Raw genomic sequence first — 21,832 nt, 5'->3', positions numbered from 1 at the left:
TCACCTTAGAAAACACCTAATCAAGTTAGGCATGAGGAAAACAGTTTCTCTCTTTGTATGAGGTTAAATATTTGTTTCGGTAAGCAACATTTTACTCGCAACCAATTCTTATATCCTCTTAAATGGTTAAATAGTAAAATCCTACTAAATAGAACACCAATAATAAAAACTTGTACTGTTAATGGGAAGTTTGCCTATGAATAATTAATATGTATTAACTTTATTGGAACTGTAACTTTTACAATGTTAAGACTTTTCCTCTCTGTACCCTTTCCTTATAAAAAAACAAACAAAAAAACAGTAATACCAGAGTGCAAACTTGGACGAAGTACATGCTCTGTATGTGGGAGACCTGGGTTCGAGCCCCTAGCACCTGGTTCTCCAAGTACCTTCAGAAGTGACCCCCTAGCACAGACACAGAAGTAACCCTTGAGTGCTGCCATATGTAGTTCCCAGTCAAAGCAAACAAAAATAGGGCATTTATATTCATGGACAAATCACATTTATTATCAAAATAATTTTCCAAAGTGTAAGTTTATAAAAATAAGTTTATTTGACTGTACATAGGATGCTGATATATTGTCACCCTACTTTAGAATGCCAAGAAGACAGTCAACGGACAGTATGTTTAAGAAGATATTATGTTTAACCCATGATAAAAGTTGCTCAATATCTTTGTATTATACCAATATATATTATTTCATCGAGGAGGGATGATTCACAGTTTTAAATATTACATAGTGGGATCTTTCCCTCTAGGAATTTAAAGTGAGATTTTTGTACAGATACAATTTCACAAATGTAACAAATATATACCAGTTTACATCTGAAGGAGTCTACCGTTCAGTCTTTTAAAAATCTAGCTCCATAATTCCTTTCTTAAAATAGAAAAAACAAAACAAAACAAGAAAAACCCTGTCCCAAATAATATAAAAAGCCTACATTTCTCTAGAAATGTATATATATACCTAATAGTAAGGCCCAAAATGACAATTGCTCTCCCCAGCAGATGGAGGCGGAGGCAGGGGTGGAGGGGGAGGCGGCGGGGGCAAGGAGTAAGGTAAGGGGAGTAGTGGATGGGTGGCCAGGTTAGGTGCCGGCCACACCATGTTTCCAGATGCAGGCGGGAAAGGGGGTGGGGGAGGGGGCGGTGGGGGGAAGGGAAACCTGTGCAGGTCAAACACAGGCAGGGGGAAGGGGTATTGTGGCAGAATGGGGTTCTCTTGACTCGGATTTGCAAACCCGGAAGTGTCCTGAGATACCATCTGCTCCGAGCTGTAAAACTGTTGAGTTGGGGGCCTGCCGTGGCAAGGTTGAGGGTATCTACCCTGGAAAAATCCTTGTGTGAAGTCTCGGTTGTGAAATCCTTTGGGGTGCTCTGCAGGCGAGCCACGAGCGTTCAAGTTCTGATGGACTTCTGAGTTGTCTTCACCTATGGCGGCAGGAGGGGGAAGGAGGTTGGGGGAGGATAGAGAGGAAATGCATTTAATACATCTAAAACTTTTGCTGCAAATTTCTATGATGACTATTTTTCAGCCTGAGTATAACTTATGACAGTTTAAAAAAAAAGTAAATGGCTAAAATTACTGCTTTTAAATGAATGAAACAGGCCACAGGATCAGGAAAGAGAAACCCATAATGGACAGAAAACTTCTAGACAGTAAACCACTGAACTCCTGCCAAACCGTTGACAGGGAAAAACAAGCACCATTCCAACTTCTCTAGAAAGCCGAGTAGGGGACCAGGAATTCCTCCCCTGACGGCAGTGATGAGCTGCCTCAGGCTAGTGTCAGAGCAGGTGGAACACAGAGTTAGCCACAAGGTGTTGCCACATGGGAAATCTCAACTTCTACTTCCACAGGGAAAGCTATTCCCCTCCGACAGTGACAGCGACCGTGACGGCGGGCGACACTGAGAGGCGCCCTAGGAGAGAGCCAGTACTTCATCTGTGCCCTCAGGTAAGGAGGCAGCATGCTTGTCGGGACAGCACTGACCTGGCAGTCTAAGCCTAGTGGCTTCAGCTACACAAAGGAGTCAAAAGCATTAGTGGAGGAAGGGAAAGACTCACCAGCAAACTGGTGACAAAATAACTTAGGAACATTCAAGGAGGAAATATGGACAAAGAAGCTGGGTGCAAGAAGCCTCTTCAACAAACAGTGAGGGAAAACTGAGTCCAAAGCTCACAACATCCATGAAATTTCATTCCAGTAGTGATCTAGAGATTAGACCAAAAACCATATAATATATTGAGGAAAACACAGGCAGAAATCTCCATGATGTGAACTTTTATGGTCATTCCACTGGTAGAGATAAAATGTGAATAAATAAGCAAGTAGGGCTTTCAAAAGTTAAAAAGCTCTTGCCTGGTAAAAGAAACATGAACTAAAATAAAAATATCCAACCGACTGGGAGAAGATCTTTCTCAACACAACAAATAAAGATCAAATACATCAAACAATTATCATTCAAAATCTATAAAGTGCTCTCAAAGATCAGCAACAGAAAAATCAGGAACTCTCATCAAAAGAGGGGGAAAAAGACAGAGACTTCCATGAAGAGGGCATATGCATGGCCAATAAGCATGTGGAAACTTGCTCTTCATCACTAGTATCAAGGAAACAAATCAAAAGGCAACAAGATGTCACCTCACACCAATGAGGATACATACTGGAAATAACCAGCATTTGCAGAGCTTGGCAAAAAAGAAACCCTCGTTCACCAATGCTGGAATGCCAACGGGTAGAGTCTCTAGGAAAAAATGTGGACTCAAAAATTAACAGGGGAGCTTCCATATGACTCAGCTACCCTATTTCTAAGCATTTAACCCCCCAAACAAAACCAACAAAAATCAATTTAAAAGACTGTTGATTTCAGGGATGGAGAGATAGCACAGCGGGTAGGGCATTTGCCTTGCACGCAGCTGACCTGGGTTCGATTCCCAGCATCCCATATGGTCCCCTGAGCACCGCCAGGAGTAACTCCTGAGTGCAGGCCAGGAGGAACCCCTGTGCATCACTAGGTCTGACCCAAAAAGCAAAATAAATAAATAAATAAATAACTGTTGATTTCATAAGGCACACTATGTTCATTCTGCAGCATTTGGTATACTAGCCAGGATATGGAAACAACCCAAAAGTCCAACAACAAATGAATGAAGAGTAAGTTGTGGTACATATACTTAATAAAATACTATGCAGCCACAAGAGGGTGGGAGGGAAAATGTAGAATACTTGCATGGAGCATACTGCGTTGACTGAAATAAGTCAGAATCAGAAGGGCAAATATCAGATGATCTCACTCATGTGCAGGGTATACAGGGAAACAAATCAAGGGTATGGACAATCACAACTAATCATCAACCCTGAGCACCGGATTATAGAACTGAGAATACCAGCTGGTGCTGAGGGGTCAGGGGAATGCTAGTGACTAAAAGTAGCACAAGAGCATACACATAGGGTGTAGGGCATGGTGCTGGTGGTAAAGTGAGGTATAACCCAAAACTCTGCCAATCAACAAATAGCTGGGGGGTAGCTGGAGGAAGAGAGAAATATCGGAGCAGAGTGCAACAGTCATGGGCACTTGGGTAGAAGTGATGTGCAATAACTATCTATCCATTAGTACTAAAAAGTTGAGCAATTACTGAACAAAAAAATAAAAGTAAAAGAAAATGGGTTGCTATCTCATACTATACATAAGTGAACTCAAAATACATTAAAGATCTAGCGAATCCAAAAGATACATGGGAGAAAAGATAGGCTGAACCCTCTATTATTCTCACTTTTAAGGTGTTTCCCAGAACTGCATCAAACTAAAGTTTCTTGTACTCAAAAATGCAAATCAAAAAGACAATTGAGGCATAACTTTACCAGATGAATGTTCTACGTCCAAACAGCCAGGACCAACAAGAGCGGGTAGGGATCCAGGGGGGAAAAGGAGTTTTCATTCACCACTGAGATTATAAACTAGTATAATCTCAAACAGTATCAAAAATTGTCAAGACGTTAATGATAGAACCATTATATGACCCAATATTCCACATCTTGTATCTACCCGAAGACTATGAGTAATCAGAAAAGGTACTTGTGTAACTGCGTAGACTGCAATGTTATTTACTACAACCAGCCAAAAAGAGGAGGTAAACTGCGGGAGGCCAATGACAGAATTCAGTGACAGGGCCCTTGCCTTGCACACAGCCAATCTAGGTTTGATCCCAGACACTCCATATAGTCCCTGGGTACCCCAGGAGTGATCCCTGTGCCCAGAACCAGGAGGAAGTTCTAACAAGCAAAACAAAACCCCTAAAAAAGAAATAAACAAACAAAAAACCCACAAATCTTAGACTGACTGCAGAGATGGTTTCAAGAGCTGGAATGTTAGCTCGCATGTGTGAAGGTTCTGATCCCTGGAACTGTAGAATCCCCTACCCCGAGCTGCTAGATGCAGCCCTGGTGGCCCACAGCATGCCCAGAACCCCAGAAGCAAGCATGATTGCGAGTGGCCCTAAGGCACTCCCAAACATTCCTCAGCAGGCCCCCAAAGTGAGGAAAAAAAAACTATGACCAATAGACTTTGTGAACATAAATGCAAAGGCCTTGTCAAAATAACAAGAGAATTCAGTTATATAAAAAACAAGCTTCACACTGTCACCAATTTGATTCATTCCACAGATATAAGGCTTATTCAATATTCTAAAACCAATGTAATCTACCCTATCAACAAACTCATAAAAACCATCTGATATTAAATAAAAAACATTAAAGCAATAATTCATCACTTAAAAGATTATACTTATCTTAAACTATAAACAGATAGGAATGTCCTCAACCAGACAAAAACTCTTATAAAAATGTATGCCTAATGGTAAAAGATGGCTTTCCCACACTGTCGGGAACAAACTACATTTACTGAATATAGTAGTTGAAATTATAACCAAAAAGAACGGGAGATTAAAAAGTCATCTAGACAGGAGGGGATGACTCATGGGGCCGGATAGGGGAGGAATAACACTGTCTTTAACTGTAATTAATGTAAGTGTCTAAGTACAAAATATTAGGGGAAAAACTCCTAGAATTCTAGTATCAGGGGAAAACAATCCTAGAACTATAGAGTTCAGCAAAATCTGAAGATCGAAACTAAGCACAGAAACATACATCTATCTCTATATTCTACCTCTGCATTCTAAAAATGAATGCAGAGACTTGGAATTGTAAATGTAGCATGATGTAAGAATGATTTTTTAGGATGAAATAATTAGATGTATAGCTAAAAAAAACTTGAAGGGCTGGTATACTGCAAACTACAAAATGCTTCTCAAAGAAATAAAAGCACTAAATTAGTGGCACTAGATACCACGCCTGTGAAGACTCAATATAGCTAAGATGCTAGTTATCTCCATATCAAACCGAATAAAGGCTTTTGGTTTGGGCTACACCCAAGGTGTTCAGGAAGTTACTTGCACAAATACTTTTGGTACCATGTGGTGCCAGGGAGAAATGCAGAGATTAGGGCTGAGAGAGAGAGTACAGTGTGTAAGGAGCTTGCCTTGCAGTCAACCCAGATTCAAACCCCAGTACCCCATATGGTTCCCTGACCCTCACCAGGAGTGATCACTGAATGCAGAACAGAGTAAGCCCTGAGCACTGCCAGGTATAGCACAAAAAGCAAGCATAAAATATATAACTTACTAAAAAATATATGTTATTAAAAATAAATAAAAGTAGACGTCAAGCCTGGGCTCCAGCATACAAAGCACATCCTGCACTCACCTGAGCTATCCTCCCAGCACCATAAAACACAAGGTTTAAGGCAATTCCTAAGAAAATTCAACAAGATTTTGTCAGTAAGATAAAGACTATTCTTAAAATATGAATAGGGAATTAGAGTAGCAAAATGGTTTTGAAAGCTTTAGAAAAAGAGAAGGGCAATCTTTGGGATGTAGACCTCGCCAAGAAATTCTCAGACTTCATCAAAGGAAAACTGATTTGGCTTTTGCAAAAGGCTCTCTTAACAGTATGAAAATATAAGCTACATACTGGAATAAATTATATGCACGCTCACATAATTCAAGAGGGAAAAAATAGAAATACAGTTAAGAAATGGGCATTTTTGTGCTTAGTGTGAGATCCACTGTCATTGCTTATGACTATTCAGTTTCCTGAGCACCCTCTGTTGAAGACTTTCCTTTCTCCATGTAATGCTCTTGACTCCTGTGTGATACTCTTAACTATCCATATCTGCAAGGAAAAGTGAGCTCTCAACTCCTTCACTTGTCTGAGAATGCATTCATTCGAACCCCTCACTGTTTAGGCTTCTACTGCCCATGGGATGCCTCCGTGGTTTCAGTCTTTTCACACCTGCCGACCAAAGCCAGTCTCTGAGACTATTACGGTTGAAAACCGCTGCCTGGCAGAGGCTGTGGTGGAATGTTTTAGGTATGAAACCCTATCAATAGCAGTTTTGTAAACCAAGGTGCCTGAAACAAAAATGTAAAAGTAAATATAAGAAAATAAATGAACTTGAGTAAGATAGGGAGAAGGGAAAAGGCCTGGTGAATGAGTTCTGCATGTGGGGGCCCTGGGTTTGAATCCTGACACCATATGCGCTGGCAAACATCACCAGTGAGGCACCAAAACAAAAACAAAGACTAATAAACTGAAAAAGAGAGTCTAGTGGTTCTCACACTATTTATATCTGCAGACTGGCACCAGCTGAAAATCACTGACTAGGAAAAGCTGGCTAAAGCCTGCCATCTTCTTACTCATGACTGCTTTAGTTATTTGGGGTCAGTTTTATGATGTTATTCCATAAGTATGATTTACTGAATTTTTATATATAAATTTGTACCATTTCCCTGAAGAATGCCATTTGAATTCTGACAGTAATTATACCAGATCTCTACAATGCTTTAGGTAGGATGATGCTCTAGGTTTTAACAATGATCAATCTTCAGAGCTACAAGTATGGAATATTGAGTTTTGCCAAACCAATAGCACAAAGCATCTTCTATTTGCCATCTTAAATATTCAGCTCCTTTGTCATAAATTAACTCAATAAACAAAGAGGACTTATTTCTGGGCTCAATTCTACACCATTCACCTGAATAGTCGTAACATTTATTCATAACCCAAAGCCACAGCAGCTTTACTACATACTACTATTTTGTAATCTAGTTGGAAGCTGAGAATCATGATGCCTCCATTTCACCGCTTTAAGCTCTGGCTACTTCAAGTTGCCTGCACTTCCATATAAAGTTCAGGTAGAAATAAACAACCACATAAAACTGAAAAGCTGTGCATGGCTACCCCTAAAACAAAGACATTCTCCCAAATGAGAAAAAATATTCTCATACCATACACCTGGCAAAGGGTTAATATCAATGAGGCATAAAGAACTTACAGAATTTAACAACAGAGTAACAACTTCATCCAAAACTGGGAAAACAAGAAGACTAAACAATTCACCAAGGAAGATTCACAAATGGCCAACGGGTACATACAAAAATGCTCACTTATCACTATATAAATAAGAAGATGCCTATAAAAACTATAACGAGGGCGCAGAAGGCACAGTACAGCAGGTAAGGTGCTTGCCTTACACACAGTTGACCAAGGTTCAATCTCTAGCACCCCATAAGGTCCCAACCCCCTCCAGCAGTGATCCTTCAGCACCACGGAGTGAAGCTCCAAAACCAGAGAGGGAGTTAAAAAAAAAAAAAAAGACTCATCTTTTGGGGTCATAGTACAGCAGGCAAGGCAGACAACTGCCTTTCCTATAGCTAACCAGTTTCGAACCCTGGCAGACCACAGGGTTTTCAAAGCCTTGCCAGGAGTGATTCCTGAGCACTGCCAGATACAGCCCCAAAACAAAACTCCCAGGGGCCATAGAGATAATGCAGTGGGTAGGGCTTGCCTTACACATGGCCAACCTGAGTTGGATCACTGGCCCCCCATATGGTTCCCCGAGCCTTGCCGGAAGTGATCCATGAGTGCAGAGAGAAAAATAAGTCCTAAGCACCACTGGGTGTGACCTCCAAACAACAAACACAAAACAATAACCAACAAAACAACACCCAACTACAATGAGGTAACAACTTATGCTTTGATAATCACCAACATTAAAAAAAAAATACTAAGTAGCATATAGAACAAAGGGAAATCTCATATACGGCAGGAATAGAAACTGCTCCAGTGTCTGGAAAACAGTACACAAGTATCTCAACATATTAAAAATGAAAAAATGGATCTGGCACATGATCAAACAACTGTATTGCTGAGGACCTAACCAGGGAACACAAAAGCATTAATCCTAAAAGATTGATGCACATTTATATTTACTGCAATGCAAGGGCACTAAAAAGGAGGAGGAGATTTCCCAGGGCAGTGGTACATCAGGGAGAAGAACACTGGTATCTAGGTGGCAGGCATAACATACTTTGTTTCACTTGAGGGCCACACCTATCTCTGCTCAGGAGTCACTCCTGGTGATGCTCTCAGGAGGCTACAGGCAGTGCCCAAGTTTGAACAAATGTTTGGTCACAGTACATTAACCTTTGTACTGTCTCCCAGGCACAAGAATCTATATTCACATAACAAGAAGCAATACTCCTAAAATAGTTTCATCAACCAACATAGGCTAAGTACTTTTTTTTCTATTTTAATTTAAAAACTCAACTATAATATCTAATTTGTTGTGTTCTATTTACTCACCTGATTCATTAAATTCCGTTCTGAATTTTTTCCTGCCTTGAACCTGAGATTTTTTCCTTTGTTTGGCTTCTTTCTCCTTTTCATCGTCACTAAAGTCTAAGGCCTTGCAGGGGGAAAGAAAACAAAGGTTTATGTCTCATGAATTTTCTAATTCAACAGTATATGTAGGTGGAGTGTGGGTAGAATAAGTATTATTTAACACTAACCTTGAAAATAAGCTACCTATTTCAATACTTAATATATTCCACTGACATCTGAGATATTAGAAGCATTTTCTGATAAATACCTCTAATGATTGGATCAATACAAGAGAATTATCTTGATTAGTAATCAAGATAAGCACTCAGGATTTTTGTCCATTTCTTTTTTAATTTATGGGAAAATTTCAGGTAAGTTATTTTAAAATGACAGTTTTAACAGTCTTCAAATATGAATATTCCCTAGTTAAGTGTCTCATTCCCAGTTTAAGTCAAGTTTTATCATGGTGCAGATACTGAAAAAAAATGCTTAAAGTTGGAACTAAGTAAAAAAGTAAATTATCAGATCTAATCCAGATATGGGCTGGAGTGATAGCATAGAGGGTAGGGCGTTTGTCTTGCACGCAGCCAACCCAGGTTCAATTCCTCCATCCCTCTCGGAGAGCCCAGCAAGCTACCGAGAGTATCCCACCAGCACCCCAAGCCTGGCAAGCTCCCCGTGGCATATTCGATATGCAAAAAACAGTAACAAGTCTCACAATAGAGACATTACTGGTGCCCATGTGAGCAAATCAGTGAACAATGGGAGGACAGTGCTACAGTGCTACAATACAGATATAAAATTTGTACTCTTCATTCAAACATACTTGTTAAATATTATATAGTATATCAATATATAGTATATCAAATATCTTGATATTTCAGATAGTTGGGTATTTAACAGATATTCAATTCTTTTAATAATAAAATAACAAATACAGTAAGCACTGTAATTTTTTTAAGGCAAAAAATGTAGATAATATTTAGGTAAAATTGAAAAAAAAAGCAGCTTTCATAAACATCTTCTATATACAAGATTCAATTGCTAAGAGCAAATCTAAATTACAAGAGGGAAGATCCACATGTAACAAGAGCCGCGATTCACTGCAATAACCCATCATAAAACTAAAACTAGTGGGGGAGGGGAGTGTGCATAAGCGCATACGAACACACAATTTCTCATAAGTCAAGCATGAAAACATTCTATTACCATCAAGTTAAATGTTATTTTCATAGAAAGCATATAAGAATAGGCCCAAGTATATGCACAAGAAGGAATAAAACATGTTGGACATTCTACACGTGGAATTTTTAATACAGTCTTGATGAAAGATATTCTAGTTTAATTCTTCCAGTCAACTTTTAAAGCACCAACATATTTTAGAGTTTTCAAAAACATAATATTTATCATTCATCTTCACACAATAAGATTTTAAAATTCCTGTTAAATCTGTTAACTGCCAGACGTCTATTAGGAAGTACTGAGGCAAAACAGAAAACTTTCTTTTCTCTAAAGTATTCAGTAAATGGAACACAAATAACTAAATCTATAAACAAGTGCTATGAGTTAGTGCTAAGAGTGTCAGGCTGAAGAAAAGAAACCAGGGCAAGATTTCTTGATCTAGAAAAAGAAATAAAATTATTAGGCACATTTTAAAGCTCATACAAATTTTTCTATTCGTACAAATTCATATTGCTTTCAATAAATGTACACTGTTATAGCTTCGCCCCTTCCCCCAACTTTGTGTTCCACACCCAGCCAGGGGGGCTCAAGTCTTCCTTCTGGCTCTGAGCTCAGGGATCACTCCTCAGGAGTGGGAGAGATGAAACCAGGGCTGGCCACACCCAAGGTAAATGTCCAACCAACCTGTTCCATGCTCCTATGTTTTAAGAGCTTGAAAATAAGCTGAAATATGTACATGAAAAGTTAAAGTAAATGCTCTGTAAAGCATTTCTCTACCACATCTTTGGAAGACTTTTATCAAGCTACTTTGGAATATAAAAGTAGTCCTGCTGGTATGGATTCATAAAAATATTTCAAAACTGCACTTTTTTGGAAGAAAATATTGTAGAAAATACAGAGATAGGTAAAACCCTGTGATGCTGCTTTGTCTCATGTCTTCAGATCACGAAAGATAAGTCTCCTAAGTTGAAAAACAAAATATTTATAAAATTAGGTCTTTAGATGTGTCAACTAAGTTGGTTTAAAAAACTGGGAGGGCTGGAGTGATAGCACAGCAGGTTAGGGGGTTTGCCTTGCACGCGGCCGACCCGGGTTCGATTCCCAGCATCCCATATGGTCCCCTGAGCCTGCAAGAGTAATTCCTGAGTGAAGAGCCAGGAGTAACCCCTGTGCATCGCTGGGTGTGACCCAAAAAGCAAAGAAAATAAAAAACTGGGAAATTACAAAGAAAATAGGGTGATTAAAATATGATGGAAATTATTTTTCTATCACAAAGATAGAACATCATTTTTCTATCACAAAGTGTCATGGAAAAACAATTCACTAACAGATGAATGGTATTTAATGTTCCATTTATGGTGTATGTGTACATGGTATGTGTGAATACACACAAACACATTCATTATTGCGATTAATTGTGCTCTGATAATAGAATACAGATGATATTCTCATAAAATAACATCAAAAAAAAGTTCAAGAAATACAATAATTTTCTAAGCGAGTTGGAGGAGAGTTCATAGGCTTGGTACTCTATGAAATAGTATTAAGAACAACCTTAAGGTTAAGTATAATTATAAGATTAAGTCCTGCAGTCCTATCTACAGTATTGTCTAACAAAGCTTAACCATACCTCTGGTGGTGGCTCCTGATCATTCTTCCACGATGCATCTGATCCTCTATCCCTAAGGAAAAAAAGATATATACATGCAGCCACTGAGATACACACTTAACAACAGTTTTTCATTTCGAATTCTTCAGATACAATGGAAGGGCTGCAAAGATAGTATAATAGGGACGGTGGTTATCTTGTAGGGACAGACCTGGATTAGACCACAAGCACCCCTCATGGTCCTCAGAACACTGCCACAAGTGGTCCCTGAGCACAGAAACAGGACTCAGCCCTGAGCATAGTTGGATAGGCCTCCAAAACCAAAGAGACACAAGGTATGCTAGCTTACTGTTTACTAGAGCTGCATACAAAACCTTCCAGGGACACATTTTAGTCCCTTCTATAAACTTACTAGCAAACAACCAACCTAAAACTTATTTTCTCTGTTATCTTGAGAATTATAAATTTTTATTAAACTGCTAAGCCTATGAGTGTAGTAATCCAAAGAAAAAGCAATGAAAGTCAACAGAGAAAATTTATAATCTCAAATGTGCTATTAGTTGATCATGTCATATTTAGAGAAAAGGTACAAATGATTTCTACCTATAAAATGTAAGAACAAATTTTAGCTTTCAGAGATATTTTATTACAAAAATAAATTATTTGGAAGAGAAATGCCATTTAACTATAATAACTACCACCACAAAATTCTTAAGTATAAATATTAGAGGAAATAAAAAGGTCAATAAAGTACTTACTGTTTAAGTTTTTCTGTGAATATATATTGAGTAAAATCTTTTGTTGATGGAGCAAAATACATAGTATCCTTTATTTTTATACCTTTACTCTCAATGTGCTCTGAAGAGTTAAACCGTAACACATAAAATGGATGTGCAACAGGACCAAATATCTCGAATATCTATAAAATAAAACATAAAGGCCTCTTAACATGTAAAACTGTTTGAAATGCATTAAGAAATATGGCAATTGTTTTAAAAGAACATTTTTTCAAGGTCAAACCAGTAAAGTTATTTATATTTAAGCAGTTTTTCACACTTATGTTCTTCTTATTATGAAAGAACTGGGTTATTCCAGACCACCTTTTTATGTATTTAAAATAACAAGTTTGGTTCCTTGCTAAAATTCTAATCATCTGAGGTATCAGTTATTCAAATTATGAAGCTTTGTTTTTACTAGTCATCATTAAAGTTTTATGATGTGAAGAATTAAAATTGGTAACTTTTGAGAAATAAAATGCTGTATTTCACTTAGAATCATGACAATTTTCTTTCAGTTTCTACTTCAATGGGTATTAGATCATTTCTGATATTTCCATTAAGTAGGTAACACTTTAATAAAATTAAATTTCAAGAGTAGATTTTTAACTTCAGGTTACTTATTTCTCAAAAATGAAAGATACCAGTCTTTAACTTTGAAGTGAAAGAAGTGATGTTAGGACACATAATTTCTAATAGTTTTAGTCATACTTCTCAAACTACATACCTAAATATTTAAAAACAATTTCTCTGATAACAAACATGCATATGGTGGGAACAGGATGAACAAATCAGCACGTTTTCCCAGTCTTTCCTGTTACTAAACATTCTCCTTCTCCTCAACACTGCACACAGTCTGAGACCGCTCGCCTCCATTCCTCCCAGGTCAGTGCTCGGATCTACCAGGGAACGTGATGCTGCCCACACAGGCCCAGCAGGGGGAGCTGCGGCTGCCAGAGCCCCCCTTAGGGGTGCTCCAGAACTGAACCTGGGCACCAAGTACCTCTGCTCTCAGACACTGCATTGCTCCCGCTGAAAACCTGAAGGGAGGGAGGGACTGAGGAGGAGAGGAGAGAGAGAGGAAGAAGGGGAGAGAAACGGAAAGGGAGAAGGAGAGGGACGGAGAGGAAGGAGGAGAGGAAGAGAGAGAGAGCGAGAGAGAGACAGAGACAGAGACAGAAACAGACAGAGACAGAGAAGAAAAGCACCTGCCACAGAGGCAGGCTGAGGGTGGGGTGAAAGTGATGGGATGGAAACTGGGGACACTGGTGCTGGGAAATGTACAGTGATGAAGGGATGGGGGTTGGAACACTGACTGAAGCCCAATGATGAACAGCTTTGTAAAGATATACCTCTCAGCGATTCAACAAAAACAAAACAAAACAAAAAATAAAAAAAGAGAAAGAGAAAAGAAAAAAAGAAAAAAGAATGCCCTTTTCTAGATCTACTCGGGTTTATTTCCAGACAGGGCCCTTCAGTGTCATCCGGGAATAAGCTAAAGGCTGCACACTCGCTGCAGACGCATTTTCAACCACCCAGCCAGCGGCAGCCCCACTGGCAAAGTCTGAAGGACTGTCTGAAGAACTGTCGCAGCACCAGGTCTGAGCTGGCACCATCACACTTGCCAGGCAAGGGAGCTTTAAGCCACTGAGCCATCAACCGGGACCCTGCACATTTCATTTACTTGTCTTAGGTTCTAGTTCATTTCACTCAATGAAAATGATACCATGATAACATCTATATATATTCTCCACGAAAACTGATTTGGAAAGGACGGAATTATTGAATCCAAGATGATGATACATAATACTATTATGATCACTGCAAATCACAAAGTAACTTTGCAAATAGCTTGGTCAGCATAAACAGAATCAAAAGTGTTTGTTTTATCACATCCTCAGCTGCTGACTTGTTAGAGTAAATGTTCTCATTTTAACATCTCTTATATTCCATTTGCTCTGGAGATTTGATTACGTTAAAACAATGGTCAAGGGGGGTATGGTGCCGCCAGCAGGTCAATCGTACCTGTGAGGCGAGTACATCAGCAGCCTGATGGCGCCTTCAGACTTCCAGATACCCCAAAATTGCTGCTGTGCCTTTGGCCAGACCCCAAAAACTTGGGGCAAAGTTTACCAAGAAAGTCACATGGCCAAAAGTTAGGTATGTGGTAAACACACCCACAAACCAATTATCCGGCTCAGCTACATAATTGGAGGCATGGCCTCTCTGGTTCCTGACTGAACTGCTTAATGGCCATGATCCCAGACACTCAGAAACAAATCTCGAAACTCAGCGGCTTTTGGCAGAAAGGCGTCTGGTCCCTGCAGTAGGTTACCGGTGCTGGGCCAATCCAGGTGGGAATAGGTTTCGTGCCTTGGCCTATTACTTCTGGCGGCCCGGTGGCCGCCATCCTCCAGAGGGCACTAGACAGTCAGGTTTGGGCCCACAGTAACGAGACACGCAGGGCCTCATGGGATGGGGGTGGAGCCGGTCCTGTCCTCCCCGTCCCAACAGACCCCAAGTCATCACCCACAAGCGGCCTCTCTGGCTCCTGATCAAGCTGCTTAATGGCCATGATCCCAGAGACTCAGAAACAAATCTCGAAACCCGGCGGCTTTTGGCAGAAATGTGTCCGGACCACGCAGTTGGTTACTGTCGCCAGACCACTCCAGGGGGTAAAGGGTGTTGTCCCTCTGCCTGCTTCCCCTTGGCGGCTCGGTCATCCTCCAGAGGCCATTGAACAGTCAGGTTTGGGCCCACAGTGACAAGACATGTTGGGCCTCATGGGATGGAGGTGGAGCTGGTCCTGTCCTCCCCACCACAACGAGACCCCAAGTCATTGACCACAAACAGCCTTTCTGGCTCCTGATCAAGCAGCTTAACGGTCATGATCCCAGAGACTCAGGAGCAAATCTCAGAACCCAGCAGGTTTTGGCAGAAATCCCTCCAGATTTAAGTGTTAAAATTTCAGAATTTCAAAATCACGCAGTCACTACTGCAGCCACGCGACATCATATGTTATTCATAACCAGCAATAGAAAACATTCTGTTGCCTTTTCAGCAGATCTGAGTGTTGGGGTAAATTCTCAAATAATAGTGGTGGATCTGGTGTCAAAATATTGAATGTGATCAAAGTAGAGAGAGAGAGTAATGTGGAAATCATCTGCCCCACAGGTAGGGGGAGGGTGTGGGATGGGGGTATACTGGGGTTGTTGGGGGTGAAGAATGGGCACTGGTGAAGGTACGGGTGTTTCACTGTATGACCAAGACTTAGACCCAAAAGCTGTGTAACTACTCTCATGGTGATTCAATAAATAAAATTATAAAAAATGAAAAAAAAAACAATGGTCAAAGTGATTAAAATGCTAATGTATTCTACAATAACACTAATAGCACCAAAAGTTAATGCTTTTTCCTAATTTTAAAAAGAAATCATTTTCAATAATAGCAAGAAGTTTTCTTTGAAAAGCCTTAGGTAAAAAAAACAAAACAGTAGGCCTCTTCTAATCAGAACTGCAAAGGCTAGAAGGAGGATAAAAGTGTGTGTGTGTGTGTGTGTGTGTGTGTGTGTGTGTGTGTGCGCGCGCGCGCACGCGCGCGCTGCAGCACTATGCTTGCCTTTTAATTCTAACTCACAGAGAGCAATAATTCACTTTTACTTTCTTTAAAAACAATGTGATTTTTTTCATTTCATTGATGAACACAGACAAATCTGGTTAAACTGGACAAATATAATAATCATTTTTTTAAAAGTTATATGAGGCCAGGGCGGTAGCTCAGTTAAAAGATACTTTCTTCCAACTGTGAGGCCCTGGGCTAGATTTTTCAATGCTGAACAATGGAGCTCTGTCTGAGCAAGCACTGCCAGTGGTCAAGAAACCAAGAAAGTAGGGGCTGAGACCAAGGAGTGTCTGTCCCTAAGAAACAAACCAAAAAATCAATTAAAGGAATAATTTAAAACATGTTAAAACCAAAGCAAAGACTTTTTCATTACTTAATAAGAAAGGATTCATTACAATAAGACCATTAGAATTTTTTAAATAAAAAAATACCACATATAGAGGAAACGAGAAGTGATGTTATGAAAATAGTTAAGTCCCATGTAACAATTGAGGTGTGAACTGAGTTCAGAAACCTTAACTGAGTTCACAAAAGCAAGTCAGCTGATCTGGCTATCAAAGAGGATTTAATAATAAACAAGTGTAACACTGTCCTATTGTTCACTGATCTGCTTGAGCGGGCACCAGTAACGGCTCCATTGTGAGACTTGTTACTGTGTTTGGCATATCGAATATGCCATGGGGAGCTTGCCAGGCTCTGCCATGTGGGCGGGATACTCTCAGTAGCTTGCCAGGCTCTCCGAGAGGGAAATAAACAGTTATTAATCTCAAATATAGATTTTATTTAAATAGGCTAATACCTAAGACCTATGTTAGTACAAAGTAAGGTTCGGCAGAGCCCTGACATCCCAAGTCTAATAAACATCCCTACCCCAGTATTGCACACAATTTGAGGGATTTTGCAATTTTCATTACCTCAAGAGAAAAGGAATTTACAGCAGTGAAGTCAGAGTAAGAACTGAAGAACAGTAAAAAGGTTTCTTTATACCTTAAACAATAGAATATATCATATAAAAATACTTGTATTAAAAAGTCCCAAAATTGTTTTATATTTGTGCTGCCATAGGAAAGGTGGTTTTTTTTTAATTTTTATTTGTGAAACACCATGAGGTACAGTTATAGACTTATAAACTTTTGTGTTTGGGTTTCAGTTATACAATGATTGAGTACCCATCCCTCCACCAGTGCCCATTCTCCATCACCACTGATCCCAGTATCCCTCCCACCCACCATCCTCCCCCCCCCCCCCCCCCCCGTGGGAGGGCATTCCCTTTTGTTCTCTCTCTGGAAAGGTGGTTTTTAAAGTGCCTCAGATGTAGCATAACATACGGACCACTTCTGATTCAAATGGCTCAGAGGGCTGGCGGGCTTTTTGAGGGTGGCACTGATTCCTCCCTCCCCGCCCCCCACCAGGTATGATGGACCCTGCCCCAATCCAAAAGATCCTGAGGGATTTTGCCACACACAGGAGTCACTGAACGCACACACTACCACCACAAAGGTCCACAGGGAGCAGGCAAGCAGACAAGGATCGGCTCAGTCCTCACGGCACTGGCTGGGCTTGTGTGTACCAACTATGCAGAAGTCCAAGCAACTGATAGCCCACCTGTGCCATCTGGCTGGGAGGCACAGAGTGGGCTCCAGGAGTGAGAACAAGCCCATCTCCAACCTTCTCCACATACACGTTATAGAGGGATTGTGAGGACCTCGCCAACTGCTCTTTGCTCTAGATTAGTAGTAAGAAAGGTCAAGGCTTCTCTAGACCCTCTAGGAAAACTGCCAGAGGACTACACCAGTGAAAGAGAAAGAGCTCAAGGCCATCACTGGGACAACAGCCTTGAAAGAAGGGCACCAGTCCCAGACCTTACCAACTGCCTCTCCCACTCGGTCAGCTTTCAGTTTAATGATCAAAATGGGAAGCGAAGAAATGAATCTCTATGGCCATCTGGAACCATGATCATCGATCACTTTCTGCTATGTGACTTCTAGGCAATGCAATACGGAAACTGAGCACTATGATTTACTGGTTAAGCCAAATGACCACTCAATCACTGATTTAGAACTATCTACGTGTTTCCGGGAGAGGAAAAACACACCATCAATCTAATAAGGAGCCATTGAGATAACCACAATATACAATCAACCAAAACGGCAATATAGTATTTTTTAAACACATCAGAAAATTCCTACCAAACTGTATTTGACAAGGAGATAAATCTCTCTATTACAGGCTGGAGCAATAGCACAGTGTCATGGTGTTAGCCTTGCACAGGACCGACCCACGTTCGATTCCTCCATCCCTCTCAGAGAGCCCGGCAAGCTACTGAGAGTATCCTGCCCGCACAGCAGAGCCTAGCAAGCTACCCATGATGCATTTGATATGCAAAACACAGGAACAACAAGTCTCACAATGGAGACGTTACTGGGTCCACTAGAGCAGATCGCTGAACAATGGGAGGACAGTGCTATAGTGCTACACTATGGTAAAACAATAAAGCAATATTAAGAACAAGACAATGCTCTAGTACTCAAAGGTAAAGGCAAAGCAAATAATCTTTTAAAAGTACAGGCTGGAGCGCCATTACAACATGTAGGGTGCTTTCCCCTGCACACAGTCAACCTGGGTTCAATCCCCAGCACCCTATAGGGTCCCCCAAGTACCTCTAGAAGTGATCCCTGACCACAGTTAGGAGTCCTGAGCACAAACAAGCAAATCAAAACAAAAATAGCAAATTTATGATTATGTTACAGGATGATACAAGACGTGTTTTTTTAATTCCCTGACATTAAGGATGAAAACATTAAAAATGAGATTTCATTCCTAATTTATCAAATGTAGTAAACATTTAGGATTAAGGGGCAAAGAATAAGAACATGAATCTGAGGTTACACTCCTTAAATTGATGAGGGAGGTGAGTGACTGCAGGGAAATACACCAAGCCTGTTCTACTTTGTGATTTATAAGTAAGTGGGACTATTATACTTCCTCACAGAGATCCTGTGAGGTTTGAAAGATACAAAATATGTATCTATGTGGCAGTTACCTACCTACTCACTAACCTACCGACATCTCTGAAGAAAACTGAAACCCAGAATTTGCTTCTCCTCAGACACCAGGCATTTTCTGATTTGTTTTCAAGTCCAGACACATTTATTTACCAATATAATTTACAGGACTATGTGAAGTGGGGAATACACAAGTAAACTGAACCTTGTCCCTTCTTCCAGAAAATGAAGACTGCCGGGTATTCCTAATGTTTCTCTCGCTGACTCATTGGAGTATTTCGTTCCTGCGTGAAAGAGGTGGTGTGCCATGTCAAGGACGGAAGATGCAAGGCTGTCCCATGAGTAAGACGGTAACAGGAGAACCAACCTAGGAGGCCTAGAGTGTCTCTGCAGTAGAGTTCCTCTCCTGCAGGCCTAGAGTGTCTCTGCAGTAGAGTTCCTCTCCTGCGAGCAGGAGGCTGTGGATTTAAATCCCAGAATGACCCACATAGGCTGAGGCTGAGTTCCTTCAGCTCTGGTACCGCCAACAGGATATGCCGTATCTTGGGCACAATCCAGGTACACGGAACAGCTAGCTAAAAACACATAGAAGTGGTGCTTGTACATCACTTTGCTCTGGTGCTCATAAGTAAGAACGTGAGCCCCAGAGCAAAGCCCAGCAAGCCAACAGTGCAAGCAGCACATGTGCAAACACCGCCTCTGAAGCTGGTGGGCTGCCTCCACCAGAGCCCATATCCACTAGAGTACACATGCTGAAATACCACTACCAGATGTGCAACCCTAGTGAGCATCACCACCAAGAGCGTGTACAATCCTCAGCTCTCATAATAACGAAGAAAAGGGGGGGGGGGGGGGGGAGGAGGAGTAAAAATAAAAGAGACCCAACCTTAGATGAATTTTCAAGTATACATACTCCTAGTTCTGCTAAATGTACACAGAAGGACACTTGATTGCTAAGATGGAATTTTGTTCCACCTAAGGAAATCAAAGTCTTAAAAATTCTTAAAGTCACTACTCAAACTTAGAAACCAAAAAATAAATAAATAAATAAATAAAAGAGGTTAAAATTACTACACTGTGGAAAGTCTCTTGCACTAACCTCTTAGGCAATGAAAAGGTAGAGAATTGTGTCTTATGCAGTACACTGCCCAGCAAAATACCTGACATTGGAAAAACTTCTATAAATGAATACCCAATGACTCAAGAAATAGGTGGAGCACAGCTTTGAACCAATTTACAGACTGACATGACATACCGAAGAAAACTAGAAATGCATTAAATTTTGAACCTGCTCATCTCCCAAACTTCATAATTTCTTTCATGACAAAGTCAGGGAAAACTAATTAAAGAAACAAACACAACAATGTGAAGAATTTGAATTTTTTACAAACCTTTCCTGCTGCCTGTCGATCACTTTTAAAAATTACAGTCTCCTCATTAACTGGAGGAAGGTTAGTCTTAGATTCAATTATTACTGAAAAACAAAACAAAATGTTATTTCAAGATTTAATCATCACAAGAATTTTAATAATAATTTGGGTTGTAATCACAACAATTTAAAACTTAAGGTAAAATAATATACATCGAATACTTTTCCCCCTGGATAAACAAAGTCTACTCATTACCAAGCAGTGTAAGAATTCTTTCTGTTTATTTTGGGGCCACACTCAGCAGTGGTTGGGGAGCACTCCAGGTTTTGTGCTTGGGGAATGCTTGAAGAGTGCTCAGGGGAATCATGTGATGTTAGGAACCAAACACAGGCCTCCTGCACGCAAACCATACCATCAACCCACTGTGCTCTCTGAACCCAAATTCTACATTTTCTTATAAAATGCTGTAATTCAATGAAAGAAACTTTTATGGATAACATCTCACAGAAAATATTTTAAATCACTCATTAAGAATTCATCAATAAGTTCATGCTACGTACATTTTGTCAAGTAATTCTTACTGCCAAAAATGCATAATCACAGTCACAAAATTACCAACCTAGAAATGTTTTTAGTCTAGAAATTCTTTTCTATGGAGCACTGATTATTTTCTCAAAGTTAATGCTAGCAAAGCATCTCTTCCGAAATAAAGACTAGAATTCATTTTAATTTTTATCACTTCCCTCCCCAAAAGATAGTACAGCATAGTGTCTAACCTCTTTTATTGTGATACCAATAGGAAACAACCAATCTACCACAACAAAGAAGGAAAATTTTGTAAAAATAGGTCCTTTGAAAATTAGAACACAAAACAGGACTATTTAGTCATATTACACAGACACCATGCCCATTTATGAAGTACACTAGATATCATTATCAAACTGATTTAAAAAATTAATTATATGGCAAGTAATTTTATTAATGAGTGCTCTAAATTTTGTATAAACATATACTGAGTACTGATAAACCTTTTGGGGAGGGGGATAGATGAATAAGAGACTGGTAACGATAGTGAGAAGTTAAAGAACTAATTCTCTATCGTCAAATTACATGAAAATTTAAATATCACCTAACATAGTATACTCAGTAGTATAAAGAGTTTCATACTAGCATATGGTGAATTCCAGACAGAGCTATCATCAAGAACAAGATCCCTGCTCCCATGTTTCCGGTAACAACGCAACTATTGCCTTTGCCCACAACCTGAAAGTGAGATTCTTTTATGATTTAATTCGAGGTGGCAGACATTTTGGGGAGTTTGGTAAACATCTGTACCACACACTGATTCAAAGAAACAAAATTACAAAAAGCTTTGATAGCACAGTGGTAGGGCGTCTGCCGGCACACAGCCAACATGGCCAACCCGAGTTCGATTCCTCCGCCCCTCTCAAAGAGCCCGGCAAGCTACGGAGAGTATCTCGCCCGCACGGCAGAGCCTGGCAAGCTCCCCGTGACGTATTCGATATGCCAGACACAGTAACAACAA

The 21,832-nt window shown here is 40.1% G+C and overlaps 1 protein-coding gene across 1 annotated transcript in view; it reads right to left on the bottom strand.

The window, feature by feature from the left end:
* Positions 1–337: 337 nt before the first annotated feature.
* NAF1 (nuclear assembly factor 1 ribonucleoprotein) overlaps positions 338–21,832 on the bottom strand; it is a 57,134-nt gene continuing 35,639 nt past the window's right edge. Inside the window, exons 6-10 of the mRNA XM_056119021.1 lie at positions 20,308–20,390; positions 12,273–12,433; positions 11,536–11,587; positions 8,706–8,808; positions 338–1,432 (exon numbers count right to left, since the gene is read on the bottom strand). Coding sequence (XP_055974996.1) covers positions 969–1,432; positions 8,706–8,808; positions 11,536–11,587; positions 12,273–12,433; positions 20,308–20,390 — 863 coding nt within the window. The 3' untranslated portion in view covers positions 338–968. The remainder of the gene's footprint in view (positions 1,433–8,705; positions 8,809–11,535; positions 11,588–12,272; positions 12,434–20,307; positions 20,391–21,832) is intronic.

The sequence above is a fragment of the Sorex fumeus genome, unplaced genomic scaffold (genome assembly GCF_029834395.1).
Source record: "Sorex fumeus unplaced genomic scaffold, SorFum_2.1 ptg000039l, whole genome shotgun sequence".
Taxonomy (NCBI): domain Eukaryota; kingdom Metazoa; phylum Chordata; class Mammalia; order Eulipotyphla; family Soricidae; genus Sorex; species Sorex fumeus.
Note: the sequence above shows the minus strand (reverse complement) of the source record. Positions and strands in the feature narration are given on the sequence as shown.